Source organism: Zeus faber (genome assembly GCF_960531495.2).
Source record: "Zeus faber genome assembly, chromosome: 16".
NCBI classification, from domain to species: domain Eukaryota; kingdom Metazoa; phylum Chordata; class Actinopteri; order Zeiformes; family Zeidae; genus Zeus; species Zeus faber.
The window spans coordinates 24,760,680-24,783,861 of NC_137202.1; the positions used below are offsets into that span (position 1 = coordinate 24,760,680).

Genomic DNA, 23,182 nt, shown 5'->3' on the forward strand with positions numbered 1-23,182 from the left:
CTAGATGCTGTCCAAAGCTTTGAACTCGCTGAGGGCCTGCATGGGGTTGACATGCTTGTCCTTGTTCTTCTGGCCAACTTTGTCATCCTGCTTTACCAGCGGCTTCTTCTCGGGCACCTTCATCCTCCATGAGTTGGTCGGCATGTTGAGTGACTGTGTGCCTTGGCTCTTTCGGTACTTGGACGCCGCATAGCAGGTCTTCACCGTCGACACTACGGCGTTCATCAGGTTCTTAGCGGCCTGGATGAGAGACATAGCGCTGTCTATCCCAGAGATGACCAGCTCCCCTCCCATGTTCTGTATCTCCGCCTTGACCTTGCTGCAGATGTTGAGCTGGTGGCAATAAAGGGGAATGCGCTGCAGGTAGGCTAACAGGTCTTTTTTACAGGTGGAGTCTAGGCAATTGTCGATGACTGTGTGCCCCAGTTTTTCCATTCTTGATCCAGCCTTTGCAATTTTCTTGGCAGCGCTGATGACATCAGACGTGTTCTTCAGCGGGCCTTGCCCCCTGGTGAAGTCCGTCATTTCCATCATGATCATGCACATCTGCTTGGCCAACATGACAATGTCGTTTTCGTTGTCGTCTCCGCTGTCCTCCCACTTGGAAACCTCAGCGTCCAGCTTGTTCTTCTCCTCAACGAAACTGGCCACCTCCTCGGCAATCTTTTCCTTTTGCTCCTGAGGAAGCTGGGCCATGATCGCCCTGGTACTCTGGCCGGCAATGGCTTGGTCATCCTCGGTGTGCACACTGGTCCTGCAGCCAGCATCCAAGTCTTTTGTCTCAAAATCAGAGTTGTCCGGATCTTTTGTCCTGTCCAGCTCCTCCTCTTGAGTCGTGATCATGAGTACCGCTTTTCGGATGTTGTGCACACTGTCATACACCAGACGTGAAGTTCCAATGAATTTGTTCTCGTCCACTGGCAGGATGGGCTTCGCATTAAGGGCCTCCACTGCGGCCTCCACCTGCTCTATGAATGGTGGTATGACTGTGTCAGTGAGCAGCTTGGTGGCCTCCAAGACCTTCTTGGTATAGATCCCGGTGTCATAGTTTTCCATCTCTGACGTGGCCACACGAACCACCCTGGCAGCATGACCACGAATTGCGCCAGCAGTGCGATTCAACCCATCAACATCATTTTCTTGAAGTGCAATCACACACTTATTCACATCTTCAAGGATGTGATTCTCAGTCAAATAAAGGAAGTCATCAATTGATGTAATGTTGTCTATGGCATCTGAAAGGATGCAGACCTTTTTCTCCCACTTCTCCCGTATTAAGTTCATGTTGTCCAAGGAAATCCTGTTGCTTGGCTTGGAAGCCAATGCCAGAGCAGCATTAATAACCAATGGGCAAATAGTTTCTAATTGGGAGACTGCCATACGGACCAGATTCACCCCTTCCTCATTGTTGGAGACGGAGCATGCCATGTTGGCCACTTCAATGAGTTTATTGGCATGTTCGCTGAACACCTGTGTATACTTCTGAATCTCCTCCTCCTTGCCATTCTTTGCCGCTTCAATCAGGGCCAGGCAAGGGACATTGGTCTCCAAGAAAGAGACAGAAACGTGGTTTGTTACTGCTTTACGCAACTGTTGGCGCAGTTCTCTTGTTTTTGTTGTCATCCTGCTGATGCTTGTGTTCAGGCCATCACTTCTATCCAGCTCCTCCTCCTGAGTCCGGGTCAGGAGGACCGCGTTGCGGATGTTGTGCACACTGTCATACACAAGACGTGATACGTCAATTAATTCGTTCTTGTTCACTGGCAGGGTGGGGTTCGCATTCAGGGCCTCCACTGCAGCCTCCACCTGCTCTATGAATGGTGGCATGACTGTGTCAGTGAGCAGCTTGGTGGCTTCCAAGACCTTCTCGGTGTAGACCCCGGTCTCATAGTTGTCCATCTCTGAAGTAGCCACACGAACCACCCTGGCAGCATAACCACGAATTGCGCCAGCAGAGCGATCCAACCCATCAACGTCATTTTCTTGAAGAGCAATCACGCACTTATTCACATCTTCAAGGATGTGATTCTCGGTCACAAAAAGGAAGTCATCAATAGATTTGATGTTGTCTATGACCTCTTTTAGGATGCAGACCTTCTTCTCCCACTGCTCCTGGAATAAGTTCATGTTGTCCTGAGAAATCCTGCTGCTTGGCTTGGAAGCCAATGCCAGAGCCGCATTAATAACCAGTGGGCAAAGACTTTCTAGTTGGGAGACTGCCATACAGACAAGACTCACTCCTTCCTCATTGTTGGAGACGGAGCATGCCATGTTGGCCACCTCAATGAGTTTATTGGCATGTTCGCTGAACACCTGTACATACTTCAGAATCTCCTTCTCCTTGCCATTCTTTGCTGCTTCAATCAGGGCCAGGCAAGGGACATTGGTCTCTAAGAAAGAGACAGAAACATAGTCTGTTACAGCTTTACGCAACTGTTGGCGCAGTTCTCTTGTTTTCTCTGTCACCCTGCTGGTGTTCAGGGCATCACTTCCATCCTTGCGGATGTTCTGCACACCGTCATACACTACACTCTGGCCAGCAATGGTTTGGTCCTCCTTGGTGTGCACACTGGTCCTGCAGCCAACATCAAAGTCTTTTGTCTCAAAATTAGAGTTGTCCGGATCCTTTGTTCTGTGCAGCTCCTCCTCTTGAGTCCTGCTCATGAGGACCGCATTACGGATGTTATGTACACTGTCATACACAAGACGTGACGTGCCAATGAGTTCTTTCTCGTCCACTGGCAGGGTGGGCTTCACATTCAGGGCCTCCACTGCAGCCTCCACCCGCTCTTTAAATGATGGCAAGACTGTGTCAGTGAGCAGCTTGGCAGCCTCCAAGACCTTTTCGGTGTAGATCCCAGTCTCATAATTGTCCATCTCTGAGTTGGCCACGTGAACAACCCTGGCAGCATGACCACGAATTGCGCCAGCAGAGCGATCCAACCCATCAACGTCATTTTCTTGAAGTGCAATCACACACTTATTCACATTTTCAAGGATGTGATTCTCGGTCACACAAAGGAAGTCCTCAATTGATATGATGTTGTCTATGGCATCTGTAAGGACGCAGACCTTCTTCTCCCACTGTTCCTGGAACAACTTTATGTTGTCCTGGGAAATCCTGCTGTTTGGCTTGGAAGCCAATGCCAGAGCCGCATTAATAACCAGTGGGCAAAGACTTTCTAGTTGGGAGACTGCCATACGGACCAAATTCACTCCTTCCTCATTGTCCGAGATGGAGCATGCCATGTTGGCCACCTCAATTAGTTTATTGGCATGTTCGCTGAACACCTGTGCATTCTTATTAATCTCCATCTCCTTGCCATTTTTTGCCACTTCGATCAGAACCAGGCAAGGGGCATTGGTCTCCAAGAATGAGACAGAGACGTGGTTTGTGACCACTTTACGCAACTGTTGGCGCAGTTCTCTTGTTTTCTTTGTCATTCTACTGATGGCGGTGTTGAGGGTATCACTTCTATCCTTCCTGCCCGCATTGGCCGTGTATACGGACAGAAGGTCCTGGAGAGCCTGGTTGCACTCAGCCAGGATGCTTTCTTTGTGGTCATCAGTGCTAGAGGGGTCGGCCATGAGGGCTGCACTGCTGATGATGCTCTCAAGGCGTTCCTGCAGGGATGAACCCAAGCACTCCTCACTGAAGACTAGCGGGTCCACAATTAATTGTTTATCAAAGTGGTTGAGGGCATAGGCCAGCTCTCCTCCACCTGCTGGCTGGGTGGGGTTCTTGGTGGGGGTGGCCTGAGTGGCATTGGAGATGCCTGAAATAGTGTACTGTAGCTGCTCGTAGATTAAGTCACGGTTGGCCTTGTAGTGCTCTATGTCAGGATGCTGCAGGCAGGCGCAGGATGCCATGTACAGCATGGGGATGTTCCTCTGCAGGTCCCCACGGGCAGCCGCCATTTGGTTCTTGTGGTGGACATCCTTTAGGTCCTGCTGTCTCTTGGCAGCCATGGCGCTGAATTGGATCCCCTCTTGCTTCAATGCCTTATATTGGACTCCCAGATCCTGCTTAGTTCTTGCGTTATGCACTTTGGCCAGTCTCTCCTCCACCAGTTTGAGCTGCAGCAGCACTGTGTAAATGTCCAACATGTCGGCCAGCACCAGCAGGTGTGCGACAGCTGAGAGGAGCGGCCTGGCAGCAGAGATCATGTTGTCCCTCTTCACTGAAGAAGTTGGGTCCTCTGCAAACTCTCCGGAGGACAACTTCATTGATTCCCCTTGCTTGCGGACATCCTCCACTGCAGCAGTAAGCTCATCCTTAAGGAACTGGCTGTCCTTTGCTATTTTCTCTCCTTCCTCAAGAAATTTCTGGGTTGCAGCCACTAAATCAGCCAAAAGATGAGCCTCCTTTATTGTGTTGGATGGGCCTTCGTTGCTGGAGTATACCAGAGTTGTAGCCACAGTGACAAGAGGCTCCAACAGCCTCTCCACCTCCATTGTGTGGCTTTCTAGGCTCTTTGGGTCCAACTTAAAGTGGATGTTGGCAGTGTTGATGCAAATCATGTTCTCACAGATTAAGAAAAAGATTAACAAATGTTCAAGATGGTGCAGTGGGGAGTTCTGTTTCCATGCATCGCAGTATCTGATAAAAGAAAAAGGATTGGTTCAGAAAATTGAGATGGCTCTCGGACAAGCAGATGAATACACTATGAAGGAAAGGTTTGGTGGATACTGTTTCGGTGAAATATTTTATCAGGTAATATACAAAGAATTTTCGCAACCAGAGAGGGAGAATATGAATTCAGGGGCAGACTCAACATAAATAAATGTATATGCACTACTCTTGAGTTTTGTGTATTACAATCTGTGGAATAGTTTATGAGATGCACCAATGTAATGGTACAACTCAGTTTGAAGACATATAAACAAGATATATAAACAACTAATTCTGAATTGTATGCAAATATGAAATTATAGACGCTCTGTTTCACTCAGAACGCAATTGCTTTTAAAAATAACATTTTATTTGGGCATCAGGTGGACAAATGTATAATCACGCAGTGGAACGCCAACATTTTGGCATCCCTGGTCAAAATGCATGTCACAATGAATATCTAAGTGAACAGAAGCTGAATGACCTCTAAACTGTATAAAGCAAAGAAGGGCACCTTTCTTCAAAATTGGAAGCGTTTTTTACACTTTCAAAATAGTAAAGAATAAAAATAAAAAGGCTCTGGGTTTTGGAACCCTGTAGGTTAGTACTTTGTAACTCTTCCTTCGGGAAATTCAATGGTTATTTCTTGTGTTTTATGATCTCTTACTGTTAGTGTCTGAAATAATCAATCAGTATTACACAAGCATTGTCAAAGTGCACATTTACCAGATTGAACACAATATACAATTTTGCCCGGTTACTTTGCAAATTGGGTCTATTTAAATTGTTATTTTTTGCCTTCAACAATCATCATCAATCTTATTATTATTATTATTTATATTGGGGCACATCAATAATAATAATAATAACTGTATAATAATAATAGCTGTATTCTGTAGCACCTTTAAAAACATAATCAGCATATTAAAAAGAATCATTTGGATAGACAGCCACCATTACAAAAGTTCTTTAGCTTCACTCACTGTTTTTTTTTTTTTTACATTTCTCCAAACTTAAATATCCACTCATCCATCCTTTCATCCTTCCATCCATCCTTCCAAACATCCATCCTTCCATCCATCCATTCATCCATTTTCTAACACGCTTATCCTTAAAATACCAATATCAATGTGTGCATATATATATATATATATCAAGTTTTATTAAATATCCCCACCGCTCAACATGACGTAGTGGAGAAAATAAAATCTATTCACGCAAACCGCTGGTTTTGTAGGAAGAGATGGGACTGGGTGGGGACGAATTGCGATTATGACGTGTTGATGACGTCAGAAAGCAGCAAGCCCTCATTAAACCAACGGAAGGGGCCCCGCGCGCTGGCTTTTAACATTTCGAAAAAAGAGGACGCTAAACGACCGTTCATCGTATACATAATATGACAAAAATAAAATAACTTTAGATGCACTCATTCTATAAGACATTTACAGTGAATTCCCACTTCAATGACGCACCTCGACAGAGATTATAGTTAAATGCATTTATTGCAGCGCTGTAATAACTCAACACCAATATCAGAAAATCGAAATAAAAAAAAAACCACAAAGGCTGTTTATCGGTTTTCCAGATGAAATAACACTTTATTACTTCCCACTTCCCATTTAGGTTACAAGGAACCAGCAGCGTGGTAATAATGGCATCACATTTATAACTTTTTATTATAAGGGGTGGCAGCATAATGACCACAGTAGACTTTAATACAGTAGTGTATAGTATAGCGTTATAAAACAGAATCATATGGTAATAGAGTAGTACATGATCCAGAATTATTGTCCTAAAACCGCCCATAATAACAATCCGAGCGGCCTCCTAAAGATCCGTGTGCGCGGTATTATGTGGCGTCACACGTTAAAAAAAAAAAACCCCAAAAAACCGTCCTGTCAGTTTATCGTGCACGTAAACCCGTGTTTCCTACAACCAGGAAATCACTGAGCGCCTTCTGGCCACCGGGGGTCGCTGTGTTCTGCGCGTTCCGCGTCTCGAAGCTTCGGCCCTCCTTCGGCCCGGGGACCAACCGGAAGTACGCCACTCGGCCTCCCGCGCCTTCCCGCCGGCAGCTCGTCCGCGCCGCGTTCAGGCGGCGCCCGGATAAAAACAACAATAAAACAACATTTAAAAACATCGGCCATTCCGAGTGCGCACGGGCGGACGCGGCGAATGTCCGTCTCATCGAAGTGAAGTATTTAACCGGAGCTGAGGGCGTCAATGTCCGCGGACCCCCCCCCCCCCAAAAAAAAAACCAATATTCAACCGTCAAGTGTTTTATGAACGAGTGTTGAAAGGGGGCGGACGACGCGTCATAGGCTGGTCCGGGCGACAGGGGTCGTTCACCCCCCGGCGCCCTGCAATGACGTGACGCGTCGATACAATTGCGGACCGTTCTCTGACGTAACCGTCCAAACCGCGTGTTGCGCTGTCTCGGGTCTTAACGAGTCGGCGATACGTCATAGTTGTAATCCGGCGCGACCTCCAGCGCACCGCGTCGAAGCCCTGAGCGTCATGCTTGACCCTTGAAATGCTTTGGAGTCCAGGAGTCAACGCTCTTCAAGGCGCCGGGTTTCGCTGGTGACGGGACCGGGGCCGCCGCGGAGACGTCGGAAGTGACGTTTGAACGGCGCAGGCGGCGTCGCTGGTGACGGCTTCGAGGGATTTTTAGGGAGTCGGCGCTTAGCGTCTCACTCGGCCAAAAAAAAAAAAAGAGTCGTAAAATGAAATAGATGCATAGATCATAGATAGATAGAGAGGAAGATTGATCGATCGACAGACAGACAGACAGACAGACAGACATAGATAGGGTTAGAGATATATATTTTATTTGCGGCTGTGGCCGGCGTTGCAGTGGAGCGTCCCATAATCATCATAAACGACTAAATCACACAAATAAATGTTCAAATGAACGAGGGCGAGTCCGCTGATAAATTGGACTAAAATGGCCAAAATCACTCACATGTGAGGAGTTTTAATTCAGTACCTCTTGGTTTGTGGGGCACAGTGATACTTCCCCCTACAGTCTTATCAAATGACAAGACACTAAGAACCTTGTACAAAGGATATTTTATTAGTTGACATTTATAACAAATAGGCCATATAGTATAATCCAAAATACATAACCTGAATACAAGGCACGGTACACTTTATTACTTTTATTGATTCAAATTAAATACAACAAATTCGCTTTCAAACTGTACTTCAATAGAAAAATAGATCATAATAAAAAGCAATTGGCGATGTTCTGGGTTAGAAAACACAGCTGTGTCCACCCAGAATTAGGAAATATAACACGACCCAGCAATCCCAACGAACAAAACCGGCGTTGTAAATACTAAAATAATATCAGGTTCGGCCAGAGCTCATGGCTTTCCAGAGCTTAAACTGTCGCAAAAATTAGCGGGGGGGGGGGTGGAACATATTTTGGAAATGCAAATTCACAGACTAAGCACACGGCGACCGAAAGCGGCCGGCCAAGCGGCCAAAGCCCCGTAGTCGTCGGTCGCTCATGGAGCTCCGCCCGCCATGAGTCCTTGGTCCCTGTGCCCAGATCGGACGACGGGTTTGCACGTCAGCAGCGGCGTTGGTTTCGTTTGAACGTCGGTTGGGAAATTTTGAGCGTCAAACATTTAATTTCCTGCATTCTGGTGAATATTTGTGCCCAAATCTATGCCAATGCAGGTCAGGGCCGATATGGGCCTCCGGCTATGTAAGTCAAACACTATATAGAACATGTTGGTTTGTCTACTTATCGGTGCTATTTATTGTTGTTTACTTAACTAAAACAGACAGACAAGGGAAACAAAATAAAACTACAATGCAGGCCTCCCTGCACACCGCCGACAGGTTGTGTCGCTGTCACATCGATCATTTCATTTTGGAACCCGCTTGCACTAATGAGCACCAGGGGCAGGCAGGCTTCCTTACGTGGCCTATCAGTTCATCAAGTGCTCGAGACTATTTTTAAGGACACTCTGTGAGCCTTGCGCTCCGTGAAGTCGTCCACAGTGCACCCTGTGTCCAAGTCCTTCCAAGTGATAACACGGCCGAGCCACTCAGTCCATCCCGTCCCGCCGTGCTCCTGAGATAGATTTTAATTCCTTGCAGTTTGGAGGATGAGCGCACAGGCCGTCGCCACGGTGACGGGACGAGTCGGGGTCACTCGTACATCTGCATGTGGTAACGCTAACTGTGAGCGTGCAAATAGAACTACTCGCGCAACACGACATTTCAAATGATTTAATCAATTTAATGGTTTTTACTTTAGTTGTGACTCAAATTGTCGTCAATTAACAACCAACCGTGAGCGTAATTCCTACGTGACTTAGGAGGTATATATACACAGCTGAGTGCACTGATTGGAGGTATGGTAATGCTTTAAAGGTGACACTGTACCAGCGCTCACACCAATTATTATGTTAATACATGTTAGGGCCCCGCCCGCCACGCCAAGGGGCCGAGCAGTGGACCCTTCTGGCATTTGCCCAACTGCCAGAAGGGCCACACCTTCAGTGAGATCTGCATACATGCAGCATGGGATGCACTGGGGGTAGAAGAGTCCGTTTATTCTGGGCTGGGGATGGAATGCTCACAACAATCCTTTCATTGTGTCACAATTATTTCTGCCGAATGAATGGGCATGGATCCCAGAAACTCTACGCCGAACTCTCTCAATTTGATTTTTTTTTTTCTGGCAGAGCAAAGAGTGTGAATCGCACTAAAAAAGAATACATACTTAGAATATGAACATATAAGTACATTATTTTAGGTCGAGTGGAAAGTGTAAATCAGTCGCATTCAATCACGAAAGGGTCCTCCCCAATGCCTCGGTGTTCCGCCTCCACTCCGATTTCGCCTTTCCGGTTGTAATTTTCGCTCTGTGAGCCCAAGCAGCCACACGCCCGCAGGCCGCTTTGCCGGAGTCCCGACGCCCCCCGGCCGGTTGAAAAGATTCGTTCGCGACGAGTCGTTCTGCGAGCCCCGCGTCGCCAGCGGACAGTAGGCGGCGCACCGCTGTCCTGCCCGCATGTGTGTGCGTGCGTGTGCAGCGCGGCAGCACTCGGCGTCCAGCTCGCTCGGCTCATGTTAAGTAACTGGACGCGACCCGCGGCGCTTCTACTTCCAGCGGCAGGTAACGTAGGGAGGCGCGGCCCCGTTTTTGGGGCAAATTGAGCCGCGGTGTGCGCGCTGCGACGCCGTTAGCCCCGCGCTAGCTTAGAGGCTAAATGACAGTTGGTTGATAATCTGAATAAACAACAACAACAACAACGGGCGTTCATAACGGCCTTTTGCGGCGGGGGCTGTCACCACGTTATGTGTTACACGGTTTATTATTATTATTATTATTATTGTTATTATTAGTTTTGCCTTTCGTCCGTAACGTCACCCTGCTAACCCAACAGCCGCCCCCCTTTTAAAATAAGCTACTCTTCGACTCCACTCGTTACTTTCAGTGCCAGGGGTGTCAACAAAGGTACGGCCCCGCGGCTTGTGTTTTGGCCCCCGCGGGATAATGTGGAAGGGGGCCAGACCGGGGGATAAAACACTCAACGGTTGCATTACTGTATAATAACCTTCCCGTTCTCACTGGGAGGCACACGCCTATGTTTTAAAAACAACAACAACAACAAAAACCAAAAACATTTGCACAACTTCCATCGTGTGAATTTGTTGATGCTTACTTCTCCTTTATTTTTGTTGGTTTATTGTCGTTCTGTTTACGGTTTAAGTTGTTTGGTGGTCTTATTTGAAATGTTCTGTCATTTGGTTTATTTTACGTAACCCGTTTTCGTTCACCTCTTGGGTGCAGCGTTCTGGTTCACTGCTTGCTTTATTTCATTAGTTATTGTTTATAACCACATTATCTGTTGGGTTTTTTTTCTGGGTCGCCTATATTTAAATTTAAAATATATATTGTTTTATATTTTAGGTTATATATTTTCTTCTTTATCATTGGATTTAGTGCATATTGTCTCATTGTATATTGTTTAATTTTAATATGGAAATATACAATAAATCCTGTGTAAATAAATATTAATATGTGTGCTCTTAGATACAGCTGCAGTGCAGTTGTGGTAACTAAGATATTGGATAAGATAGGGCAACACTTTATTGATCCTGGGGGGGGGGGGGATTCAGCCAAAAACACTGCAGTCAAGAAAAAGATACCAATGAAAATTAGATAAGAAATGGCAAATACGCACACATCTAACTACACAAACTTAACATGAGGTCTAGTCAACCTGGTGGATCTGGCTCAAAAAATGAAATTACATTTTTGAAATTAAAGGCAGCCACAGTACGGCTGTTGACAATGCCTTGATCGAGGGCGTTGTCAGGAGTGCCCTGACATGTATGTGTTCAAGGTCGGAAGAAACCCATGTGTACCCATGTGAACTACAAACTGTAGTTCTCGCAGAGATGTGAGCGCAGGTTGGGGGGAAAAAAAACTAAACAAAACCGTTATTCCAATTTAGTCGGAGCATCTGACCCTCTCTTTCCACAGAAACGGGGGGCCCTGTTGGTGCGGGTAGCGGAAGGAAAGATCTGCAATGCTGTGTTGGGGCAATGCTTCCTACGGACAGTTAGGCTTAGGTGGGATTGATGAGGAGATCGTAGTTGAGCCACGGAAATGTGAGTTCTTTCACGGGAAGCAGGTGTACAATGTGGGGTGTGGCAGAAAGCACACCACCTTCCTGCTTGAAGATGGGACCGTTTACACCTGCGGCTGCAATGACCTCGGGCAGCTGGGACACGAGCGGTCTCGGAAGAAGCCAGGTTAGTGAGGAAAGGTTGAGAGATTACTCACTCGGCCCTACGGTTTCAAGTGTTCCGTCCCTAATGCTGTTTGGCTTTGTTGGTGTCCTCCTGTAGAACAGGTTGTGGCCCTGGATGCACAGAACATCGTTGCTGTGTCATGTGGAGAGTCCCATACTCTGGCGTTGAATGATAAAGGACAAGTTTTCTCGTGGGGTCTGGGCTCTGACGGGCAGCTGGGCCTTAACAACTTTGAGGAATGTGTTCGAGTGCCAAGGTGAACTAACGTGCATTAGCATGAGCCTGTTATGGTGCAACCGCGTCATTTGCTTATTTAGTTTTACTCCACGATACAGAAACATGCCTTTCATCATTAACCAATAAGAGTAGCTGAAACCTCTGTTGCCACTAAAGGACTTTACAGTTATGGAAAGAAATGGCCTTGACTGTGTTCACGGGCGTAATGGCACCTCCTGTGGTTTAACTTGTGCATTATACCCATGGGGAGCCATAAAACTGACTGATTGTGTTCTTGTTGTTTCACCTGAACCTACCAGGAACATCAAGAGCTTGTCGGACGTACAAATTACTCAGGTGACCTGTGGGTTTTGGCACTCCCACGCTCTTTCAAGAGGTGAGAGTGAAATCATATTAAAAGCAGCCAATTTAATGTTACTTTATACCTTTTTTAAATATTGTGGGGATTTTCTAACCAAACTTGATAATTGCTTTTTTGTCTAGGGGGGCAAGTCTTTTCCTGGGGTCAGAATCGGTATGGCCAGCTGGGGCTCGGATTGGATGGACAGGGCATTCCCACGCCCCAAATCATCCAGTCTTTGCAGGGTATACCATTTGCCCAGATAACCGCTGGGGGCGCTCACAGCTTTGCCCTCACGCCGTCAGGAGCGGTGTTTGGTTGGGGGCGCAACAAGTTTGGGCAACTGGGCCTCAACGATAACAACGGTGAGCACATCAAACGCCTTTAATGTTTTGTCACAATGTGAAAATGTGCTAAATTATTCAAACAAACTGAGCTGATAAGCGTTTTTCCGATCAAACTAATTTTCGGATACTCTTTTGTAGATCGTCATTTTCCGACCTTGCTGAAGTCGCTGAGGTCACAGAGGGTTATATGCATCTCCTGCGGAGAAGACCACACAGCTGCACTCACTAAGGTAAGCTGTGCACTCCGTTTGGCTGCTCTTTCGACGTGTAGTGTCTTGAGTGACAGCTGGATTTGAGACTTGGTTCTCCTTGGCCTTCAATTACAGAGGCACACTGTAGTATGAAAAGTGAACCCAAGCCCAAATACTTGCAGAATATTTCTTTCTGTGCCACCTGTCCCTCTACCAGGCCAATCATCTTTTTTTTTTTTTGTAAGGTCAAAAGGTTCTAAGCATGATGGCTGTACATTTTTTTGAATCACTTAGCTAGCTGCCTTAGTTAATGGAAGTGAGTTTGGGGAGGTTTTACTTCTGTTGTTGGATTTATAGAACATGTTGACGAATAAAGCAGATGGATAAAGATGTAAATAGTTTCTTGTGATGTGTTGAAATCAAGACTAATAGGCTAACATGTCTTACCATGATACAATTCTTCCTTTCATGCTTCACATCCAAAGAAAAGTTAGAATAACTTCCGCCTTGTGCAATGTCTGCAGGAAGGAGGTGTGTTTACGTTTGGAGCGGGAGGGTATGGACAACTTGGACATAATTCTACAAATCATGAGATCAACCCCAGGAAAGTGTTTGAGCTCATGGGGAACGTAGTCACACAGATAGCATGCGGAAGGTAAAAATCACATTATATACAGTATGTCAACTTTATATATATATATATATAAAAAAAAATTTAGGTTTAGTAGGTTATAACTTTATCCAAGGCCATGTATGTTGTTGTGAGTAATGTCATAATGTCATTAAGCCTTCAGTTTAATTTGCTCCTTCTTCTGCCACTTTTAAGGCAGCACACTTTGGCTTTCATACCTTCTTCTGGGAAGATGGATTCATTCGGACTTGGAGGAAATGGGCAGCTTGGGACACGTTCCACTTGCAATCGGAAAAGCCCTGCTCCTGTCAAAGGGCCCTGGGTACCCTCTAATGGTCCACATCCAACAGATGCAGGTGATCTCATTGGCTAATGTCAAATCAAGCATATGCACAAATTCTGTATTTATTAAAGATAGGTCTTTATTTAAATTAGACACAGCAGTTCTGGTGCTGTATATTGGCCAGAATTATCACAGTAGGTGGTTCATGGTTCGTGTCCGGATACAGTGCGGTACTATTATTGGTTCTTCTCACATCTGATAATCATCACATCTGATTATCTGCGGTGTCTGTGGGTCCTTTAAAATGTATTTAGAATGTCTTCAATCCCCTTCTAGAGTACTAGGAAGTATCTGTCCAGCCTGAGCAGGTCCAGTGGAGGAAAAAAAACAAGATAATCTGCAAAAAAGGCAGTGTTAAAAGGAGCTCTTCTTTGTTTTTTTTATTCGGTTCTACAAATATAAGGTCCTTTTTAAAGGCCATTAAATAGCCTTACATTTGCATCTGAGGTCTTAATTTCAACAGAAATGTTTTGTCTGATTTATGCATACTTCTCTTGAGCTTGAACCTTTCTATTTTGTCCATTTTGGTCAAGTTCTTTCGTGTCAGAGTCAACATTTCTGATAAATAAGACCCTAACCTATCGCTAAATCGAATACCAACTCACTTTATACAGTTCTTATCTTTAGACTCGGCTGTAGATAGAAATCCAAGAAAACATTCTTGTACTTACCTGTCTGAAGTTCCTGTGGGGGGGTTACAATCATATAGTTCATAACCGTCGCCATTTGTACTTAATATTTACCTCTGCCGGGTACCAAATATAGGTAACATAGTACTTACTTTTATAAATACTTCCAATAATAAAGAGAATTTGTCCAGAAATGGGTCTTTTAATTGAATTAAAATGTGTCTACGCTGAACTCGCTGATACCTGCGGACACTCGTAATGGCTCTTGATTTTCGATCACAGGCACAGAGCAGGGCTGTTGTGTCAAGAGGATCTATGCAGGAGGAGACCAGAGCTTTGCTCACTACTACACTCAAAACGTGAGTAGTCATAGTCACGCACGATAAAATGTGTTCAGCAGAAGTGTTCTATAACTAGACCATATACACGTACTTTAAATGTCTCCTCAGAATCACCAGATCCTAAATGACGTGATGATACAGGGCACCGATAGAAGAATCTGCACCTTGACTCCTCATCTGATAGAAAGATGGTTGAGTCACTCACCAGGAAGACTCCCGCCAGAGATCTCCAAGTAAGGGGCTTTCCAGAGCCAATATCCGCTGCGGCAATCGATGTCCAATCAATCAGTCACGGTATTCCAAATGATGTGTGCTCAACCAGTCAAATGACATCAAAATCCATTCTGACTCCCTCAGTGAGATTGAACTGGTGTTCTCTTCAGCGAGTTGCCTCAACGGGTCCTTCTTGGCTACAAGGTATTCTTTTTCCATTAGTTTTCCATTCATATTTAATTCGCTGGGGAGTTTATTTTGGCACTTGTTCTTTGGCTCTGGCTTTCACTTGACCCTTTGTTTTGACTGAAGTATTTCCTTGTCATGATTGTCTCTGCGTGCTCTGCAAAGCCATCCAGATCACTACAACACCAGCAGTAAATGTTCAGGGGTGGACATGAACGTGGCCCGCCTGCTGTTTCACAAGCTGGTCCGCCAGGAACACCCCGAAATCACTCAGCAGGTGAGGGCTGCTTTGATGGCGACGTGTGCTGCCCACAAATACTTCCATACGTACACATTTTATTGTTAAATGTACACCGATCAGCCCCAACATTCAAACCACTGACAGATGAAATGAATAACATGGATCATCTAGTTACAATGGCACCGGCAAGAGGTGGGATATATTAGGCAGCAAGTGAACCGTCAGTTGTTGAAGTTGATGTGTTGGAAGTAGGAAAAATGGTCAAGCGTAAGGATCTGAGCCACTTTGACAAGAGCCAAATTGTGAGGTCTAGATGACTGGCTCAGAGCATCTCCAAAACCACGGGGCTTGTGGGGTGTTCCAGGTATGCAGTGGTTAGTACCGACCAAAAGTGGCTGGACCATGGAGCAATGGAAGAAGGTGGTCTGATGAATCAGGTTTTCTTCTACATCATGTGGATGGCCGGGTGCATGTGCGTGTGCGTGGTTTACCTTGGGGAAGAGATAGTACTAGGATGCACTAGGGGAAGAAGACAAGCCGGTGGAGGCAGTGTGATTCTCTGGGCAATGTTCTGCTGGGAAACCTTGGGTCCTGGCATTCATGTGGATGTTACTTTGACACGTACCACCTACCTAAACATTGTTGCAGACCAAGTACACCCCTTCATGGCAACGGTATTCCTTGATGACAGGGGCCTCTTACAGCAGGATAATGTGTCCTGCCACACTGCAAACATTGTTCAGGAATGGTTTGAGGAACATGACAAAGAGTTCAAGGTGTTGACTTGGCCACCAAATTCCTCCGATTTCAATCTGATCGAGCATCTGTGGGATGTGCTGGAACAATAAGCCTGATCCACTTAAAGGATCTGCTGCTAACGTCTTGGTGCCAGATACCACAGGACACCTTCAGAGGTCTTGTGGAGTCCATGCCTCCACGGGTCAGTGGCTGTTTTGGCACGAGGGGGAGCTACACAATATTAGGCAGGTGGTTTAAATGCTGTGACTGATTGGTGTATATTTAAATAGATTTTTGTACCTGAACATTAGGACTTTAAATTTATGAATTTCCATGGCTGGAATATCCACTCAATTTAACTGGTCCCTCACCACTGATGGGTCCCATAATCCATTGCATGAAAATAACTTTCTGATTTACTTGTAAAACCTTCCTTGCTCTTTCTGATTGAACAAACCGTTGTGACGTTGCTGTGTGAAAACATGTTTTTCTATTTCATTCATCACTTCAGCGAGCCATATTCACAAGTCTGCATTTTCATCGTATTCGATGGGATCATCCAGAAATATGAATACAGTGATTTAAGGGGGCGGCAATGTAGTCACGCAGACATCTTATTTTTCTCGTACTGGCCCAATTTGGCAAGTGATTGAAGGATCGAGTAGCCCATACCGATCCTGTTTTTGCCCCATCCCTTTGGGCTATCCTTATCCTTACCCGACAAACCCTTTTTATTCTTATTCCCTTCCGGACTGTTTAGCGTCAGGCAGCGCTATACAGAATAATGTAATTTTGCATTTTCGGGCAGAAGGATGCAACGGCAATAATACAGTTTCTACTAATAAGAACATCCAGTACAGTCTTAACTGTACCAGAAGACAATGTCTATCTGTTATTCAATCAAAATATATATTGGAGAACTTTGTACTAGTAATTCTAAAAGACCACACAACACTGAATAAACAGACGGCTGTACCTGCTGTAGCGTTGGATCGTATTTCTGCATCTCTTGTCTGTTGTCGCTAAAGGGACTCTTACTTAACAAGTCGTGGATGTTGTCTGGTATGAAGGTGTACATGCAAATACCAAAAATGTTTCCATCACAAAAATGCAGGTTTTTGATTTAATTCCAAAACTATATACTCTCAAAAGAACTTTTGTCCTACCTCAAGAGCAGAGAGCAGAGGGAAAGCTATACCCCCACTATTAAGTTCTGGCAGTTCGAAAATGGCAAGAGTTGATTATTTTTCAATAGAGCATTAGAGCTTATCAATGAATTTACTGCTGAAAGAACACGTGGACCTGCTAGACCTTTGTCTCCCGCTGTCCACCAATCAGATCGCCGCAAGTCTAGAGAAGAACCTGATCCCCAGACTAAGCTGCTCTCCTCCGGACATCGAGGCGCTGCGGCTCTACCTCACGCTGCCGGAATGTCCCCTCTTCAGCGACTCCAACGCCTACGTGACTCTCGCCATCCCCTTCGCCAAGTCGCTCATCAGCCTAAAAGAAACCCCGCTCAAGGTGCTAGGTAGGGTGTTCCTCTCATTCACCGTGATGGAGATGGGAGGTTTGGTGTTGCATCAGGGATTTGAAGAAGTCATGGCTTATGCACAAGCAAAGCTTACCGTCCAGCACAAATGAACAACACGGCCAAAATCATGCTGCAACCGGCCGGTTCCTCCAGTTTTTCCTTTTTGTTTTTGTTTGTTTTGGCCTTTCCTTCAGGTAACTGGTGGCCTACGTTGGAGCCAACGGTCTTCCAGAGGCTCGTGGAGTTGTACAAGGAGGTGGTGGTTTATCTGCTGAGGATGCAGAAGGTGGGAATCCCTCAAGTGGAGCAGAGGATTTTCACCTGCTTCCTGGACACGTCTCTCCGGCTCCTGGAGATCCTGCACACGGTGAGCGCCGGGAGCACTCCACGGGCTCGCCAGAAGCCGTCAACTCACTTTCGATTATTCCGAACGACCTGTGCACAGCGTATTCTCGTCTCTCCCAGGTCAGCGAGAGAGCGGGACACATCATACAGTACGATAAGTTCTACATTCACGAGTTGGATGACTTGATAGACATAAGGAACGACTACGTCACCTGGATTCAGCAACAGATGTTCCCTATGGTGAGGCCTTCAATGCATTACAAAAAAAAAAATACAAATTTTACCATTTAATTCCATTCAGGTATTCAAGCTGTTGAAGGCACCGTTCTTAAAAGGTCCTTGAATTTCTTGAATTTCATCCTCAGAAATGTAACTAATGGAATCCCTTTTTAAAATATTCCCTTTTGTGCTGAAGTGCTTAAAGTCCTTGGGGTAAAAAAAAAAACGTTTTTCAAAAGCATTGAAAACCTATGATATTCCCACTGGTTTTGTTATTCAAATTGTAACGTCATAAAACATTTCCAGAATCGCTTTAACGACAGATTATGCCAGGGAAATTCGGCGTGGTTGGAAATGGACACTTATTATAATAGATGACGATGACATTAATAAAAGAAATATAGATATACTAATATAAATAATAAAATATAAGATGAGGCTATAAAATTATATATTTAAATTCATAAAGATCACATTGAAAATTGATGATATTTGTTTTGTGTCAGGTCTTAGATAGATATCGATATCTCTAGCGTCTGTTTTTGTTTTTCCATCAGGGTCAGGATGGTCTAGTCCCTCTGTGCAGATATCCTTTCGTGTTCGATGCCCAGGCAAAGACCACACTGCTTCAAACGGATGCTGTCATACAGATGCAGGTAATGGTGTTGCTTGTACGACTTATAAAGTTCCCCGCGCTGCTGCCCGCTCTTCTTTCCTACCGAGCGAACAGGATGGACCAAACACCCTGGTATAGTGACTTCTTGTTGCGTGTGGCTAGATGGCGGTGGACCAGGCCCAGAGGCAGAACTTCAGCTCCATGTTCCTGCCGGTGGTGGAGTCCGTCAACCCCTGTCTCATCCTCATCGTCCGGAGGGAAAACATCGTTGGGGACACCATGGAGGTCCTCAGGAAGTCCAAGAACGTGGACTACAAGAAGCCACTCAAGGTTTGTGAAAAATTTAGGAAACGCTGGCTCTGGTAGCGTTTTCAAAATGTGCATGAAGATGGTGAATTTGGCAAAATCATTTAAACAGAATTATATTTTAATTGAATTGGCCACACACTTATGCTGGATTTATTTCTGATATATTTGGTATTTTTGAGATATCTGGGGATTTTAATTGGACCAAACCATATTTTTTTAACTCTTAACGGATACTTAAGTGATAATAAAGTAAAGCTTAAGACGTCCCATTTTTGAAGGAGTGGCAGTCATTCTCCTAGCTCCTCTCCGCTGTTGGGATTGAATGGTACAACGGCGACTAACGCTTCCCGGTGTGGCGCTCATGTCAGGTGATCTTCGTCGGAGAGGAGGCGGTGGACGCGGGCGGCGTGAGAAAAGAGTTCTTCCTCCTCATCATGAGGGAGCTACTGGATCCCAAGTACGGGATGTTTCGCTACTACGAAGAGTCCCGGCTCATCTGGTTTTCAAACAAGGTGCGTCCCGTCCATCCTCACGCCGCTAAAAAATAAAATAAAAACCACATTGGGTTCTGTGTCGGACCCCGAACGGCAAACGAATTTTCCCTTCCTCCCAAAGACCTTCGAGGACATCGACCTGTTCCACCTGATCGGGGTGATTTGCGGCCTGGCCATCTACAATCTGACCATCATCGAGCTCCACTTCCCGGTGGCCCTGTACAAGAAGCTCCTGAAGAGGAGCCCGACGCTGGACGACCTGAAGGAGCTGATGCCGGACGTGGGAAGGTCAGATCAAGGGCGTGGCTCTGGCTGACATCATTCACCGACACCAATTAGATCAATTCCAAAAGACAAGTTTAAAGATTTTTTTTTGGGTCCTCCTAGACTTTGGAAACGAAAGAAAAGATCAGGTGTTTAAAAAAAAAAACGTTTCCATTTCCCTGTCGCCCCTCCCGAAACATCAGGAGTCTCCAGCAGCTCCTGGACTACGCAGAAGACGACCTGGAGGAGACGTTCTGTTTGAACTTCACGGTAGGTCCACCTCCCTGTCCGGCCGTGCTCTCTCTCTCTCTCTCTCTCTCTCTCTCTCTCTCTCTCTCTCTCTCTCTCTCGCTCTCTCTCTCATCGGACGTGGTTTTGGTTTGAAGCTTTTCAACACGTGCGTTCTCAGGTCACGGAGGAAAACTTTGGCGCGACGGAAGTGCTGGAGCTCGTGCCCCACGGCGAGGACATCAACGTCAACAAATCAAACAGGTAACTCCCCTGTCGCCTCGTTGGCTCCGTCTCCCGCACGGCAGAGTGTTTTTCTATTGGCTTCCTCTCTCGGACCCTCACAGGCAGGAGTTCGTCAGCACGTACACGGACTACGTGTTCGACAGGTCGGTGGCCCCGCTCTTCGAGTCCTTCTACGCCGGGTTCCACAAGGTGTGCGGCGGCAAGGTGCTGGAGCTGTTCCAGCCCAACGAGCTCCAGGCCATGGTCATCGGCAACACCAACTACGACTGGCGGGAGCTGGAGAAGGTACGCGGGATGTTTTTTATTTTTTTGTCCCCTCCTCGGTCGAGAAATGTGCCCCTACATGCGACCCTCTGGAAACGCAGCGCTGGAGTGAAACATTGGGAGGACGATGTTCAGAAAACGTTGGCGAGTTAGAACTGTGAGTCTAACACATGTTTGTTTTTCTGAACCTCACTTACCTGTCGACGGTGTTCACTTACGAGACCAGTGGTTCTCAAACCTTTTTTTTTTTTTTTTTTTTGTAGTGTATGTACCCGTTTTTTTTTTTTTGGTTTTTTTTTTTACATTATATATAACAAACATTTTGAACACTTATTCAAAAATAAATTTTTGGAGCACCCCTATTTGAGGAACACTTTACTAGACAACAATGGTGGCTCAGCGCGCCTTTTGAGAATGAACGACTTTGCCTTGAAATGGGAATCATCGCGACGTCTTGTCGGTCTTTCACGTTTCAAGTTTGGTGGCTCGTTCTAACCGTCGGGCCGCGATGGACCTCACTGGTCCCAGTTCCATCGGCTCCGTTGCCCAAAAAAGGAAGGTGCAAAAACGTATGTTTCTGCCCAAAAAGGCGCCAGATCCCTTATGTGGACGTGAAATTGCTTTACGTACGAGAGCGGTCACAAAACACATCTCTGCCGCCGGCGGAGGTTAAATTAAATTCAACAGCTTGATCTGATTCAGGAACCGTTTTCGAGTTTGGTTTTTTTCAGTCTTGGATAAATACAATTCAAGGTGTCGCACTTGGACAAAATCAGTGTTTATCTGTGGTTGGAGGATGGAAATGAAGAAATATATATTTGCATATATATCAAGCTCGGTTCACGTTGTCACTCTTTTAAGGTGTGTTGCATTGTTGTCTTTGTCTTTCTAGACTACTGAATACAAAGGAGAGTACTGGGCCGATCACCCAACTATCAAGTTCTTTTGGCAAACGTTCCACAGCCTCCCGTTGGAAAAGAAAAAGCAGTTTCTATGTAAGTACTGCCATACGCACATATATTTTGGACTTTTTTTTCTTGTTTTTTTTTGGGGGGGGGGGTGGTTTGCGATATGAAATGGAATATTGTGCCTCACGGAGTGCGTTTTCTCGGTTCAGTGTTTCTTACAGGAAGCGACCGCATCCCCATTTTGGGCATGAAGAGCTTGAAGCTGGTGATTCAGCCGACCAGCGGAGGGGAGCACTACCTGCCCGTCGCGCACACCTGTTTCAACCTCCTTGACCTGCCCAAGTACACCAGCCTGGAGGCCCTGCGGGACAAGCTGCTGCAGGCCATCGATCAGAATCAAGGCTTCAACCTCGCCTGATCCCGGGGACGGGGACGCGCTTTCCAACTCGATGTTCAAGGCGTTCGTCGGGTCCTGCGCTGGTACTTCATGGCGGTCCGCGGAAACTTTGCAGCGGGGCCCAGATCACTCTTCTAAAAGTCTTAAGGAATGGACTTGGCAAACTCATATTCGATTGGATATTGCAGCAGGTTTTTTTCTTTTTTTAAATCACCACCACAGTATTTGCCGCTTGAAGTGAATATACACAGTTTGATATCTTCACTGTAGATATGCTTTTACTCCTGTTTGAGAAAGACTGGTGTGGTGACGCCAAAGCACCGCTACATATTTAAGACACTTTGAGGGTGAGGGTGTAAAGAGGGTGTAAAGCAACATGAGTCCCAGAGTTGACAGTGATTGATAATGCTTTGGACATTTGGAGGATTTTCTTAGTTATATAAGCCTTAAACAAGCCACAAATAAATAATAATAATAAAAAAATGCAGAGGAAATCCGGGCTTTTCTTCCAAACAAAACCTGTACGTAGTAAAGCTCTCTAAACTCTATCGCCTTAAATGTTGTATGAAGATACTTCAATCTTCTATTTCAACATCTTACATTTACGATTATGAAATGAGTTCATTTGCAATATAATTTGTTAGCCTGCCAAAAAACCATCCGCTCAATACTTGAATAGCTCCACTATGTTTGTTTGGATGTGTTTAATATTTGGGGCTAAATGCAACGCTTACTCAGTGTCGCTTTGAATTGCAGGTAATGGTTATCGAAGTATAACTGTACTACTGATGTCAGTGACAGTTGACACAACTGTGTTCAAATCCTAAGTGACGTCGTGATCACCGTGGGTGGTATGAATTGAAACATAGGGGCGGTTTTACGGACAGAGCTTAGGCCTAATCTCAGACTAATTCTCATTTTTAACTAAATGACCTTGCTCAGTCTGGTTGAAAAGTCTCAGACCTCGGTTTGGGTTTAAAAAAAAACAAACGAGATTTCCAGAAGGTGAATCAGAGCTGATCCATGGCCTAAGTGAAGTCTTCAATTAAACCAGGAGAGAGGCAGGTTTATTTTTGGATGAATGGGCGTGGCCTCCAGGTTGAGCTGGACTAAGACCAGCGCCAAGACCAGACAAAGGGAGCGGACTAGTCCTTAATGACCTTAATCTAGGACTTCCTAGTTTAGCGCTAATCAATCTTGAATTTAAGCAACGTCCCAGAAAGGCATTTTTAATTTATTAATTTAAGCAGAATTATCTTCATCCTGATTTAGATGAAACTGTCTGCTAAACCGTCCCATAGAGTCTGGGCTTACAGTGAGCCACACATCACAAGCACTTTGGGTTGTCGTGTGAGCGTTTGGCCGTCCTCAAAACATCTTTGAAGACGCAAGGACGGAGTCGTCTTTTCGCGTAATTCTAGAAATGATCATACACCATACGTCTGTGGTATGTCATATGTCATGTCGTCGTATGGCATTAAAGCAGTGGTGATGACTGAACGTGGTGTCATTGTTCTTGCCATGACGGC

At 45.6% G+C, this 23,182-nt stretch overlaps 2 protein-coding genes across 2 annotated transcripts; one reads left to right on the top strand and one right to left on the bottom strand.

The window, feature by feature from the left end:
* On the bottom strand, positions 1 to 4,521 carry LOC307241877 (catenin alpha-1-like; the record flags this gene model as incomplete). The annotated part of the gene is made up of 2 exons (XM_080016128.1): positions 1 to 1,590; positions 3,403 to 4,521. 2 exons carry the CDS (start codon positions 4,519 to 4,521, stop codon positions 1 to 3), a joined length of 2,709 nt encoding a protein of 902 aa, XP_079872254.1.
* Positions 4,522 to 9,626: 5,105 nt separating this feature from the next.
* Positions 9,627 to 23,102, top strand: herc4 (HECT and RLD domain containing E3 ubiquitin protein ligase 4). The gene is made up of 24 exons (XM_080016624.1): positions 9,627 to 9,749; positions 11,124 to 11,395; positions 11,492 to 11,651; positions 11,932 to 12,008; positions 12,116 to 12,337; positions 12,458 to 12,549; positions 13,035 to 13,165; positions 13,337 to 13,497; positions 14,396 to 14,472; positions 14,563 to 14,687; positions 14,812 to 14,871; positions 15,019 to 15,130; positions 17,171 to 17,360; positions 17,558 to 17,730; positions 17,829 to 17,948; positions 18,485 to 18,583; positions 18,706 to 18,873; positions 19,221 to 19,364; positions 19,468 to 19,634; positions 19,814 to 19,880; positions 20,020 to 20,102; positions 20,186 to 20,369; positions 21,241 to 21,343; positions 21,466 to 23,102. Exons 2-24 carry the CDS (start codon positions 11,170 to 11,172, stop codon positions 21,672 to 21,674), a joined length of 3,150 nt encoding a protein of 1,049 aa, XP_079872750.1. The 5' UTR covers positions 9,627 to 9,749; positions 11,124 to 11,169; the 3' UTR covers positions 21,675 to 23,102.
* Positions 23,103 to 23,182: the final 80 nt, after the last annotated feature.

Coding starts and splice junctions, on each gene's coding strand:
- herc4 (XM_080016624.1), top strand. CDS start 11,170: ATGCTGTGTTGGGGCAATGCTTCCTACGGACAGTTAGGCTTAGGTGGG. Junction 11,652..11,931: donor GAATGTGTTCGAGTGCCAAG/GTGAACTAACGT, acceptor TGAACCTACCAG/GAACATCAAGAGCTTGTCGG. Junction 13,166..13,336: donor ACACAGATAGCATGCGGAAG/GTAAAAATCACA, acceptor GCCACTTTTAAG/GCAGCACACTTTGGCTTTCA.